The sequence below is a fragment of the Chelmon rostratus genome, chromosome 18 (genome assembly GCF_017976325.1).
Source record: "Chelmon rostratus isolate fCheRos1 chromosome 18, fCheRos1.pri, whole genome shotgun sequence".
NCBI classification, from domain to species: Eukaryota; Metazoa; Chordata; class Actinopteri; order Chaetodontiformes; family Chaetodontidae; genus Chelmon; species Chelmon rostratus.
The window spans coordinates 9,955,314-9,968,278 of NC_055675.1; the positions used below are offsets into that span (position 1 = coordinate 9,955,314).

The 12,965-nt window shown below is 42.3% G+C and overlaps 1 protein-coding gene across 3 annotated transcripts; it reads left to right on the forward strand.

The window, feature by feature from the left end:
• Positions 1–848: 848 nt before the first annotated feature.
• Positions 849–12,258, forward strand: LOC121621866 (transforming growth factor beta-3 proprotein-like). Of its 3 annotated transcripts, none has more exons than XM_041958554.1 (8): positions 849–1,622; positions 6,953–7,116; positions 9,021–9,150; positions 9,238–9,345; positions 9,732–9,897; positions 10,194–10,347; positions 11,301–11,500; positions 12,083–12,258. In XM_041958554.1, exons 1-7 carry the CDS (start codon positions 1,277–1,279, stop codon positions 11,457–11,459), a joined length of 1,227 nt encoding a protein of 408 aa, XP_041814488.1. In that variant the 5' UTR covers positions 849–1,276; the 3' UTR covers positions 11,460–11,500; positions 12,083–12,258. The 3 variants fall into 3 exon arrangements, with proteins under 3 accessions (XP_041814488.1, XP_041814489.1, XP_041814487.1); XM_041958555.1 differs by having other exon boundaries at positions 11,301–11,477; XM_041958553.1 differs by having other exon boundaries at positions 11,301–12,258.
• Positions 12,259–12,965: the final 707 nt, after the last annotated feature.

A 12,965-nucleotide genomic window follows, 5' to 3' on the forward strand; every position in this document is an offset into this window, starting at 1 on the left:
GGATAAGCATTGTGTGGGTCTTTGTAAGAAGGCTCTGGCAAAAGAAGAGCAGACAAAGGACCCCAATGTGAATGATCAGAAATTCTTTATGGGTTTGGTGTACATGTCAAATCCCACTTATTGTTATTTTTATGGTTTCTACCACAGAAATATTGGGTTTTAAAATTCCGTTTTATCCAAGGCAATATCAAGACACTGTATATGTTTGTACATATTGAGTCTTACACTTAGATTTGACTATTATATTGGTCTTGATTCAATCAGCTGTCCCTGAACCAGCCTGAGAAGCAGATGTTAAGCGTTTACGTTTCAGGACAGAAAAAACATCTTAAAAACACATGTCGTTTAAAACAATATGTGCTATAATATAGTTTAAAGATGGATTGAATCAATAAAGGACGAATAAGGAGACACTCTGTTGTCAGAAAAAGTCGGCACATGCGAGTACCACAACTTGCCACTAGAGGGCGCGCGACCCAGGCCATGAACATACCTACAGTAGAGAACCAAGAGAAAGTACTGAGACCTCTGTTAGATCTCCATTGATGCTGCCACTATTAAAAACATTTAAAAAATAAGGGACCACTTCACTTCATAAAAAACAGCAGGTTTATTCAAACTAAAACTTCCAAACTTCACATGACTGACCTGGTCAGGAACTCAAACATCAGGCTGTATTTTACGCACTTCTTGTGCCACAACTTGACGTCTGGCGCGTCGCAGCGAGCGCTGTTATGATTCGGGCTCTCCCGGGTGCCTGCGGTCCCTCCTCCATCAAACGTCAGAAACTAGCGGTATAAAAAACATGTGGGGCCATACCGACCGCTCAAAGTCGCGCATACCTCGTTAACCTGACAGCCTGCGGTCTGCCTCCTCAGAGACAACAAAGCGCCACAAGACTTTAATGAGACAGAAAAGAGGAGGAATATGCCAAAGCGGCGGGACGACTTAAATCTACTAGACTGAGCACAAGAATGCAAAAGAGAAGTGTGTCTGTTCCCACAGATATATGTGCGCCGGAGAAGTTTTATACATGCGGGACAGTTTCCGTTGTTCGGGACTTTGAGTTGAGTAATGTCTAATGGGCAAACTTGGATATCTGCTGATAACAAAAGGGACTGCGGCAAGAAAACGCACTAAGCGAGGAGTTTTTCCTCATTAGCTCCAGAGAAAGCAGCGGGGCTTCATCTGAAGGCTACCTGACAGTGATCTTTGGCAGGCTGACCTGTGAATCTGCACACTACGACTCCCGGGCGAACCAGATGCAGAGAGAAAGATGCATCTGGGTAAGGCTTTGCTGTTCGTCCTCCTCCTCAACTGCGCGACCTTGAGCTCGTCCCTGTCAACTTGTGCCACCGTGGACATCGACCACGTGAAAAGGAAGAGGGTCGAGGCGATACGCGGTCAGATTCTCAGCAAACTCCGACTGACGAGTCCTCCGCACTCCCTCGGACCGAGCAAAATCCCGTATCAGATCCAAGCATTGTATAACAGCACCAAGGAGCTACTGGAGGAGCTCAGGAGGGATCGGCAGCAGAGTTGCGGTCAGGACAACACGGAGACAGAGTACTATGCCAAAGAGATATACAAATTCAACATGGTCTACGGACCGCCAGAAAGCAGTAAGTATTACACTTTAGGCAGCCAAGCTTCTCTTCCTTTCTCGTTTTAATGGCAGCAATCAACAGGTATGTAGTGCGTAATTACGCACCAGATGAAGTGCCAGACGCACCAATCTCAAACCTACAGTTCCTATGGCTCTGATAACAATCGGGTACTTATAACTTAAAGTTCAGTCTTTTGCACATGAAGTATCACCCTCACACATGTTTGAAGGCATATAAACATATTCTGCTTTGAAGAAGCCTGTGTCTCATAACCACAAAACGTTGAGTAATTTGGTTAAGAAATAGTAAAATGACATCCACGCCTTCTCTCTCATTGAAAAACAATCTATGAACACGCAAATATTTTCCATTCATTAAGTGTAATTAGCTGGACGCGAGATGTCTCCTGCTTTCATGTTGAGTCCATCCTTGCTGTTTCAGGTTTCCACATCACTCTTGTTTATGTTGCTGGCTGGACCAGGACTGACCTCCAGACCAGTTGTGATGTCATGTAATCATCATGTATGTAAGCGTGTTACACTTAGACTTGAACGTCAGCAGATGAAAGTGAAAACTGTCTTCTAGTCTGCACCGTGGAGCTCAACATCAAGCAAAACCCATTTTAGAGCAGAGGGGGGCTTAAATACAGAAATATCTGTGAACCAACAGTTGATTATCTTTTTAAAAAGGCTGACTTGCCAGAGCTCTTGCAGGTTTTTGTAAACCTGAGAGGTGAACTTGCTGTGCACTTGGAGGATGTGCTTTGTTACTGTGGTGCTCACCAACCTGTTTTAACCCTGCACCAGTGTTCCAGGAAAGTCACTCTCCTCCTACTCTTGACTCCACTCTTCCTCCTCTTGTTTTTTTCCTCCATGGATCCTGTCCTTCTCCCCAGATGTTCCCACTTCCTTTCCAGTCAGGCCCAAATGAGAGGGACATCTGCCCAGGCGGATGGGGATGCCTTTAGGAGAAGGAGTAGGAAAAGTTAACAGAGGTGGACAGGAAAGTTAGACGATAGAGGGACCTCCCCATTAGTCTGGACACAGGGATCCCTCTCTCCCCCTGGAGTCTGTCAGGAGGAGGAGGAGGAGTGGGGTCCCACGAAGCTCTTCCATACACTGAAACATCACCACCACCCACCTCTACATTGAGATGGAGCTTAACGTGGACCCCACTGCCCGTGCTGGCCAGTGAATCACCCACACGGGTGGCCCATGAGCATGAGATCACTGACTGCACTGCTCAGGTTTAACTTTGCTAATTGAGTGTGAAACTGAGCCTGCATTCATCCCCTTAAACCTGAATGATTCCCCTGTGCCGTCATTTTATTGCCACTAGGTAATATTTCACTGCTTGGTTAATAACAAGCTTTATTTTGTTTGTGAGCCATTTGTTAAGATTATCTGCAAAGCCCTGCGAGGCTCACATTGTTTTTACTTCAAGTGATTTGTGCTAAACCTCTGTTTGGCTCAACCGTTTCCCTCTATAGAATTAAAAGCTGGAAGTGGAAAACCTGCGCTGAGAGGGACATGTGTCAGCACTTGAGGGAGATTCGTACAGCATGTGGTTCGACTGAGTCTGGATTACCGAGAAAGTAGAATAGGATAAATACTGTGCGTGTGGAGGAGCCAAAGAGGGCCTCACGGTCTAAAGCAAAGCCAAGACCATTGCATCACAGTCCCTTTGAAATCAACAGGTGTTTCTCAAAAGACCTATTTTCCCTCAGCAATGTTCTGTTTTGAATCTCACAAAATGGTTTTGACAAAAACGCCAGGCAGTAGGTGCCTCGAGTTGGTGCGGTGGCTTCAGAGCCACAGATGGGCTTCAGATACAAAGATGTAAGACACATTTACATATGTGTACTTTTCTTACAGTTGAGTGAGGACCACCGTTTCTTTATGCCCAGTTCTGATGTGATTAGTTGAAAAACAAAGGGAAAATCGCAGAAAGGCAGTGTAAGAGCATAAATGCTGAACTGACACATGCTGTAAGTACCTGTGCGTGTGTGTGCCCCAGTCAACATCTCTACTTCTCAGATAGTTAAAATGTCGACAAGCTCATAACATTCTCCGATTTGTACTTTCTCAATCCTAAAACTGTGGTATTGGCATGGCATTGAGTGCTTTTTATGTGTCCAAGATGATCTCATACTTGGAAATATGCATTTTGTCAATACCCTGTATATCCACATGCATACACTGAGCCTGCTCACAGAGACTGGTTAATGCGATTTTCATATGCTGGTGCAGGCAAGATGAACAATTTTTATAGATTCGTTGTGCTGAACCCTCATTCTACTCTGGCGGGGCCGATTTTATTCAGCTAAATGGTGATAAAGAGAAATAACCTAGCAGCAGACTAACACAGTATATTATGTGTATAATACTGCAATTATTATTAACTTCCTAAATATTCAGTATCTTTATCATGTTTAGAGTGTCATCTGCGAAGTAAATACGGTTCTAAAGTTTCTTAACCTGTCCGATCAAAACTCTCACCTGATGACAGGTGTATTTCTGCGTCCACATTTTGTCCAGTGCTGCCTTTCAGTCCTCTTATCATCGATTCAAGCGACAAAACAAGTGTCTGAAAAGGACAACATGACAACAAAACACAAAGTTAGTCCCCGCCCTCTGGAACGTCACATAGATGCCTTTTCTGATCGGATGTCCCGTCCCCTTCACCAGGACATCATTTGTCTCCAAAACAATGTTATGATTAAGGTTCGGTGTCGGCACAAAATAAAATAATGACTTTGTTAAGGTTGGGAAACATCATGATTTGGGTTCAAGTGGCTACTCCGTTAAGATAAGGGAAGTTTTGTTGTCATGGTGACAATAATAAACACTTAGGGGATGATCCAGGTCATGCTTTAAACAGTGATGACCATATGTTGAAATTGGAAATGAACAGCTGTCTCAAGTGTCCGATGATTTGTTGACCCATCCAGCCATCCCCCGACCTCCCTACTACACCGACTTGGTCGCTCTACAGTACAATCACATTACGTCCTCCTTGGCTCCCATCATAATTGCTAAGGGCGGAGCTTGTCACTTGAAAGCAAGCATGTCATTTTGGGGCACGTGAAGAAATGACTTAATGCTGCTGATGTGCTCTAATTAGCAGTGTGCCTATTCAGCATCCCAATGGATGTTTTGGTAAGAGTCACTACTTGACATTAGAGACGATGATTCCACTTTAGGAATTATTTTCTTTCTTTCATTAAAGATGGAGTCTTTTTTGCTACTAAATGTTTCAACAAACACTTAAAGGCATTTGTCCCTACTATGTACCTGTAGGTTGAATTTGTGACCTTTGGACAAAGCCAGGCTAGCTGTTCCCCCTGTGTCCAGTCTTTGTGCTAAGCTAAGCTAACTGGCTGCTGTCTGTAGCTGCATACTTCTCAGACAGGCATAAGAGTGATATCAGTTCATCTAACTGTTGGCGTGTGTAAGAAGTCTGGCTTTGGGGAATATTTTTGAGTCCGAGCCAGGGACATCACTGTCCCTTGGTTAATGTGGGCAAACCCACACTCGCTTTTGGATGGTTTGTGAAGGTAAACTGTTGACCTTTGGTGGATCAGAAGCAGCAGTGTGAACCAACAAAAATCTGTGGCAGGTGCAAATGAAGCTGAAAGCTGCTGGAAGACTGGCAAATTACTGCATTGAGAGGCTGGACTGCAAACATCGGAAAGTTTTCCTTTTATAGCATGGTACGCATACAGAATCTGGCATATGTCAATGACTGAAGTTGGGTTGTGGAGAAGTCATCATAGTCAGAGAGGGGTTTGGGTCCAAAAAGTTGTCAGTGGGACCGAGGATAGCAGGCTTTTTGATACGCAGATACCAGGGAGGTGAAGTCATACTAAGCCCAATAATATTGCTATTACAATTACAGCATTTTCATTTCCACCAAATATAGACAAAAATGTGTTAGAGGAATTCTGATAAGGCAGGAAACCACACTAATCATTCACTGTGGCCTGATAAACCTCGTGCCAGCCATTAAGGAGTCAGTAAACACAAGATCATATTTTAGGTGTGAATGGGTTTATAAGCCCTCGGGTTTATTAAGAAAAACATTTGCTGCGATTCCATGCCATTACTTTTATATTAGTATCGCTTTATTTGAAAGCATCTGAAGCAGTATGATACATCAAAAAAGGAGAAAAGTACACATCGCATTGCCATCTAGAGTTGAAAAGATTTTTTTGAAAAGCCCTTTAAAGTACATTTTTTTCCAAACTCACAGAAACACATACATGTGTTTGAGAAAAGATGATGTCAACCCCTCAATTTACACACGTCCATTGTTATTTTTCGCCTTTTTTGGCAGGTGCTCCATCCCATTCATCCATCCCGTTCTCGTTCTTGTTTTATGGTTGGATGCCATTTGAGTGAATGACTCTACGTAGTGTTCTACGTAGCGCCCCCTGCTGTACTGGAGGGGAATTCAAGATTGCCTTTATTGTCATTGAGCATAACATGTTAATGAAATTTGCATTGCAACCCTGTGTTAGAAACAAGATAATAAAAAAGATAAGAAAGATAATAAAATAGAATAAAGATACTAGAATAAAATACACCAACATGCAGTAAAAATATGCGAAAATGCAATCAAAATATACCAGAAATGAAAATATACTAAGACAAAAAAATATATACTAAAACAATAAACAATAAAATATACCAACAGCAGCTGAAATTTACTCAAATGTATATACTGAGTGCAATGTAGCTAACACATCAAATAGGCAGTTAAGACTCCCGTCTACCTTACAGCCAACATCTTTATTTTGAATACAGGTGAAAATATCTAAATGGGAGGCGTAGGGAGAGAATGGTCAAATATGGGAGAATCTCTGGGAAAAATGTGAGGGTGAGGGAGGTGTTAAATAGCTACAAATAAATAATTAGCTACTACTGTTTGTGTTTTTAAGATACGACCGCCAATGGAAAACAACGATCACTACTCATCCTCAGAATGCTCTTCTCTTGTATTTGATGTATCACAGATGTAAATTTCATCACCACCCACACGCCCTGAATGCTTGTTTGATGGTGTGGTGATGATCGTTTTTGCGTTGCCGTGTGTACAAAGATGTTTTTTAAAACAGAGGTCATGTGGACTGCTGTGAAAAAGGTCTACCTGAGCACATTTCATTTCAGCTGCTACACTCATATGAAGAAGATCACAAAGCACGAGTGTGATTATTGTCAAGAGGTGGCGTAGCAGTTGAGGTCTTTGTTCAGACACGCACTGCTTGTATTACATCAGGTCCCGATGAAGAATCTCTAAGCATGTTCTCTCACCAAACCTTATTTTACTCTCTCTCTCTGTTCCAGATGACCTGCTCTACTGCCCAAAAGGCATCACCTCCAAGGTTTTCCGCTTCAACGTGTCCGCCATGGAAAGGAACTCGACCAACCTTTTCAGAGCAGAGTTTCGTGCTCTGAGGATGCCAAACTCAAGTGCCAAGAGGAATGAACAGCGGATTGAGCTCTACCAGGTGCGTAAAGGTACCGTTTCCTTGTCCTTCTATCAAGATCAAAGGCAAAGCTCACAGTCAAGGCGACAAGGAGCTTCAGTCTTTTTCTTTAATGCAATCTTTGTTACTAGATAGTTCAATTCTAGCCTGTCGAGAACGTATCTTACATAAGCTGGTTAGTTGTTCACCACATGATTTCAAGCTCTAATTGACAGCGAGAGCCAACAATAATCAGATTGTGGTTGCAGGCGTGGGCACCTGCCAGACCAAAAGCCAAACAAGCTCCACAGGCCTGCAGAATGTTTGCAGAACCGGGACAGGGGTCCTGTTAGTGCAGCGCTGGCAGCCCGGATCTAATATGGTCCTCATTTTGGTTATGTGGAGGTCTTTAACATTCTGTCCTCAGCACAGTGTGCAGAGTTTATTAAAGACGGGGTGATTCATTCTGGAGAAATACTGTTCTTATTTGCTGAATTGCAAATATCTAAACACTTATAAACGCTTTTGTAAGTTGAAGTCAATGTCATCAGGTCCTTGTTATTCATGCTTGGCATTAAGGATCCAATATAAAGATAATTATTAAAGTAAAAATAAGAAATGGTACCAGCATACAAACATACTGTGGTCAGGGGTGACACCATGACAAATTTAAATTTCATTCTACCAAAGCAAACCCTTCTTGCTGCCGATTTCAAACACAGAGGGGAATATGGGACAGAGTTGAAATAAACGATGCTCTTGTTTTTCGTTCATATTTGTTTTACATTTGTATCCAAACACACGGCAAGCATTAATGTGCACTGCTGTACTGTTTCTTGTGACTTGCCGTTGATGCTAGTTGTATGTGCGAGGTGCTCCCACTGAACAACCACCGTGTTTCTTTTTAACAAAAAGCTATGAACTGGACACTGCACAATTATTAGTATACCAACATTTTAATGTGGTGAAAGAACAAAAAGACTCGGGGTAATGTGAAATGTGTTGCTTGCAGTTACAAACTTCCAATCCATCCAATTCTGCAGATGTGCACAGCTTTTTTTAGCCTTTAGTTTATTGTTTTGGTCTTAGAGCGCACATATTTACTGCATGGTTGAACATGGCTACACTTAACAACCTTGTTTCCATCAAAAGCAGGCAGCTGTTTTAGTAAATAAGGTTTGATAAACTTCGATATCACTTGCCCAAGAAATGACATACATCACTTACAAGGCTGGGAACTAAGCTATGTGGTGAGGAAGGGAACAGCTTACAAGCTAAAGAGCCAGATATTTCTCTCCAGAGATACAAAAAGCGTTAAAAGAAGAGTGAATAGTGGACTTACATTACTCAGGTGGATACAAGCATGACTCCAATTGAATGCTAATGTTGCTCAATACCAATATTCTAGAAAAGGAGGAGCAAAAACCATATTTTTAGCCACGCTCACACATGATTCATGTCTGACAGATACTGCAACACTTTTGGTCCACACTATTATCTCAACAACTATTGAATCGATTGACATTGACTTTGCACAGACCTTCATATTCCCCAGAGGAGACGTCTTCCTCTAGCATCACCAGCATGTTGACATTTTTGGCTTTTACTGAAAGATCTCAACATCTCTTACGTTACAAAATTTGGTACACACATTCAAGCTTCCCAGTAAATAAATCTAGTGTCACCATTTGGTCACAATTCGTGCAATATTTTCGTTTGTGACCAAATATCCAAAATACTAATAACATTCTCATCAGCTGCATCAGTGCCCTTTGTGCTACTTGGCAGATGTTAGCATGCTAACATGCTAAACATGGTAAACAGGCTCTTCTCACACCGAAATCCTGTCCGGTGTCTGCTCTGCTCTGCATGCTATTTTGTTGAAGCTGTTTCAGTATTGAGACAAAACCCTTCAGAGTGACCGTTAAACTGTTATTTCTTCACAGATTGTGAGGCCAAATGAACACATTAGGAAACAACGCTACATTGGGGCCAAGAATGTGCTGACCAAAGGTACTCGAGAGTGGGTCTCCTTCGATGTGACTGAAACAGTGCGAGAATGGCTGTTGAACAGAGGTGAGACTGAGGTCACTCTCATTTCTAGGGTCTAAAATCTTTAATCCTGACGGTCATCATCTTTTTTTCGTAATTGTTTGCCATCAGGAACTAATCTGGGTTTGGAAATCAGTGTGCACTGTCCCTGCCACACCTTTAACCCAAATGGTGACATCATTGACAATGAGAACGAGGTGCTGGAGGTGAAGTTTAAAGGTGGGCTCCAACAACACTTTGTCATATATCTTTTTATGCTTTTTGCTGTTACTTTATGCTGAAATGGTCCTTAGTCCTTACAGTTACAAGATCATTGATGACAGTCTTTATATTGAAAGTGAACTGCTGCTTGCTTCAGACCACTAAGATTAAACGTGTGTTGTATGTGTGCTTTTAGAAACAATATATCATACACAAAAAGGCATTTTTTTGTAATTTCCTCCCCTTCTTGATTTCACTGCTGGATTTTGTGAAAGAATTACAGGCATGGCAGTTTCATAGTCAATAATTTTGCAAATTGTATGCTCAGGCTGAGGGCAATCACGATAGAAAAAAGTCCACTAAGCGGCTGCTTTAAGTTTACGTCAATCATGTCTATAATTAAGGTGTGGACGGAGATGAGGAGCACAAACGCTTGGACCTGGATCACCTGAACAAGAAAAAGGAGCAGTACCTGCCTCACCTTATCCTCATGATGATCCCACCCCACCGCCTGGACACTCAATCCACACGCCGACGCAAGAGAGCGCTTGACACAAACTACTGTTTCTCGTAAGGGATGCATACATCATAAGTATTTGTACATGTAGTCTTTGGGTCAGTTCATCAAATTCTTCAAATTTCCTAATTGCAAAATTGTGCTAAGATTTTTGATCTTATTAATGTCACACGTATGTATATATCATATATATATATATATATATATAATCATATATATCAGCTTATATACATACAAACATAGTATATGCTGCCCCACACTGTATCTGGTATACCCCACATGTGACCAAGAAGGAATTAAATATAAATCTGGGGACTGATTGCGCTACTGTTTGTCATCCTCATCACAGAAACACGGAGGAGAGCTGCTGTGTTCGACGGCTTCACATCGATTTCCGGCGTGACTTGGACTGGAAGTGGATCCATGAGCCCAGTGGTTACGATGCTAACTACTGCTCCGGGCCCTGCCCGTACCTGAGGAGCTCAGATACAACACACAGCTCGGTAAGAAGGACATAAAACGAGAGAGTTTGTGAGCGATTGTTGTCAGTTTCTGACTTGTAGCCTCTCTTAGCTTAATGTTTTGGCCACACATGCTCTATATGGTTGAGTCCATGACGCCCCTCCCACCAAACCCACAAGTCTGAATGGCAGCAGAAAGAGTTGGCGTCTCTCTTCGGCGTGACCATCGCCAAGAACCGGTTCTCTCTCACCACGACTCACCTTCTCAAAGACGCCCCTCCCTGTATAACAGAGAGGCTAGTACGCTACACACACACCATCCGTGCCCCCTCAGAACTTACTCCCCACTGTTTGTCATCATGCTTCTTGGCGTCAAACATGCTGGGTCTGACGTTCTGTGTGGAGCTGCGACGTGCTCACACACACGTCTGTATTACACACTTTTGTAGGCAAAAGAGGTGTTAGAAAATTATAAGTTGCAGATATGTCACCATTGAATCAGAGTTCCAGTTTCTCTAGCACTGGCACAGCGCTAAAATAAAGATGAGGAGAAAGCTCTGACTTTCTGACTTTCTGGCTTTCGCCATCTGAAGGGATAGATGGATGCTTGTGCATCTGCATTTGTTGAACAGCCGATATGAACGATCTCTCTGAAATGACCTGAGATCAGCCAAAGTCTCCTGTCACGAGCTAGATTTTTTTTAAAAGCCAAAAGGGGGTGCAGAAGTCTAGTTTTCTCTCAGACTGCTTGAATTACAATATGCTGAAAAGCTATGGTGGTGTCCAAAAGAAACTGCCTACCACAGCTTTAATCTTCCAGAAAATGTAAGAAAACATGATATTTGTTCATTTGGTCGCTGATAAATCGCCATGATGGATTCTCAAACATGTGCCCTCACAGATATATCAGTCAGAGAGTCTAGTTATTACACTGATTTAAACGGTAAATACCATTTGAAAGTGAGGTTTTATGTGTCCTGTGTGCTTTCTAATAGCTGCTGAGCCTGTACAACACTCTGAATCCAGAGGCATCGGCCTCCCCCTGCTGTGTCCCTCAAGACCTGGAACCCCTCACTATACTCTACTACTCTGGACGAACCCCCAAAGTGGAGCAGCTCTCCAACATGATTGTCAAGTCTTGCAAGTGTAGCTGAGAAGGCATGAAAGGCGAGGTAGTATGGCAGGATCTTACTAGGTACTGACGAAACCCATGCACGTTGACTCTTGGACTCTTAGCTGTGACAAATACTTAAACTGACCCTGTGGCCTCGAGGCTTAGATCTGAACACCACTCTGGAGGTCACACACTTTTAAGGATGCACATTTTAAAAACTTGAGGTCATCTTTTTTTCCCCCTTGTTTTGTTTTTTTTTTATTTTTTTTCCCTCTCACTCAGTCAGTTCTGGATGACAAGTAGTTATTTTCATGTTAAAAAGGTCCAACCCCAAGCCAAACTTCATCTTACAATCAAAGTCTGACCTTGAAATATTTCCTTCTAGATTTGTGAAGTTGGACAACACATTCCTACAGCTAATCGCAGAGAGCACTGTACAAATCTATCTGTGACAAAAAGAAATAATAACTGGGAGCCGCCTCATAGACAATGAATGAAAGAGACTTACTTTTTGGTATATTTCCTACAAATATTCCACAAAGTTACAGTCTCTACATTGTCAGTGGAGTAGCTTTTCTGTTACCCTTGGGATGATATTGTTAATGGTCACTATTATAGACTGTGCTCTCCTGAGTGAACTTTAATTCCCTTCCCTTCAAACAGTGGACATTATCTTCAGACACAAAAGGAGAAAGGACAGACTTGCTGCTGTATCCAAAGCCATAGCTGTGGTCAGGGAAAAGGAGAGCTGAGAGAATGCCTGTTGGATTTGCAATGGAAAGTGAATGAACAAAGCCGTTGAGCCAAGCTTTTCTTTTTTTGGCCAGCCAGCAGCAATGGCCTTTTTTTTTTTTTTTTTTTTGTGCGGTGCATCTATTAGAATGGATAGAAGAAGAAGAAGAAGAAGAAGAAGAGGGGACCTGTATGGAAGGGAAGAACTGTGATGGAAACTAGCCATGAGCACACTGCCATTCACTGGAAGTCCTCATCCCTAACAGGTTCAAATTATTTCTGGGACATCAAAGAATATACTGGAAAAGAACACATGTTATGCAACAGGTTTTTATGAGATTTCTTTTACATTAATAGCAGATTTGGTCTGTTATGCAACTTGTGATATAGTGATTGTTTCACTAACTGGGATAAAAATTGACGTGTATCTCCAATATCCATGGTGGAAAGACTTTTCTGTTAAACTGTGGGGTACTGTTACATTTTCTTGTGATTTAGAAAGATTCTGCAACTTCTGTGTCCAGACACAATTGAGTTTGACCTGTTGTATGTGATCCAGCATGTGTCTTATTGTATTAAAAGGTGATCATCCCCAGACAGTTCAATCAGAGCACTTCTCTCTAGCAATAACAGGAAATGTCATGTCATTTCAAATGCAGCTGTTTACTGTTATCCTACTCTCCTATCAACTCACCTGTCGCCCTTCACTCCAGCCAGCTGACAAGGAACCGCATGTGTAGTCAGGACTCCGGTGTTCCCAAAACACTGCAGTCTTTCATTCCCTCTGCTCCGTCTCTGTTTGTTTTGGTGCTCT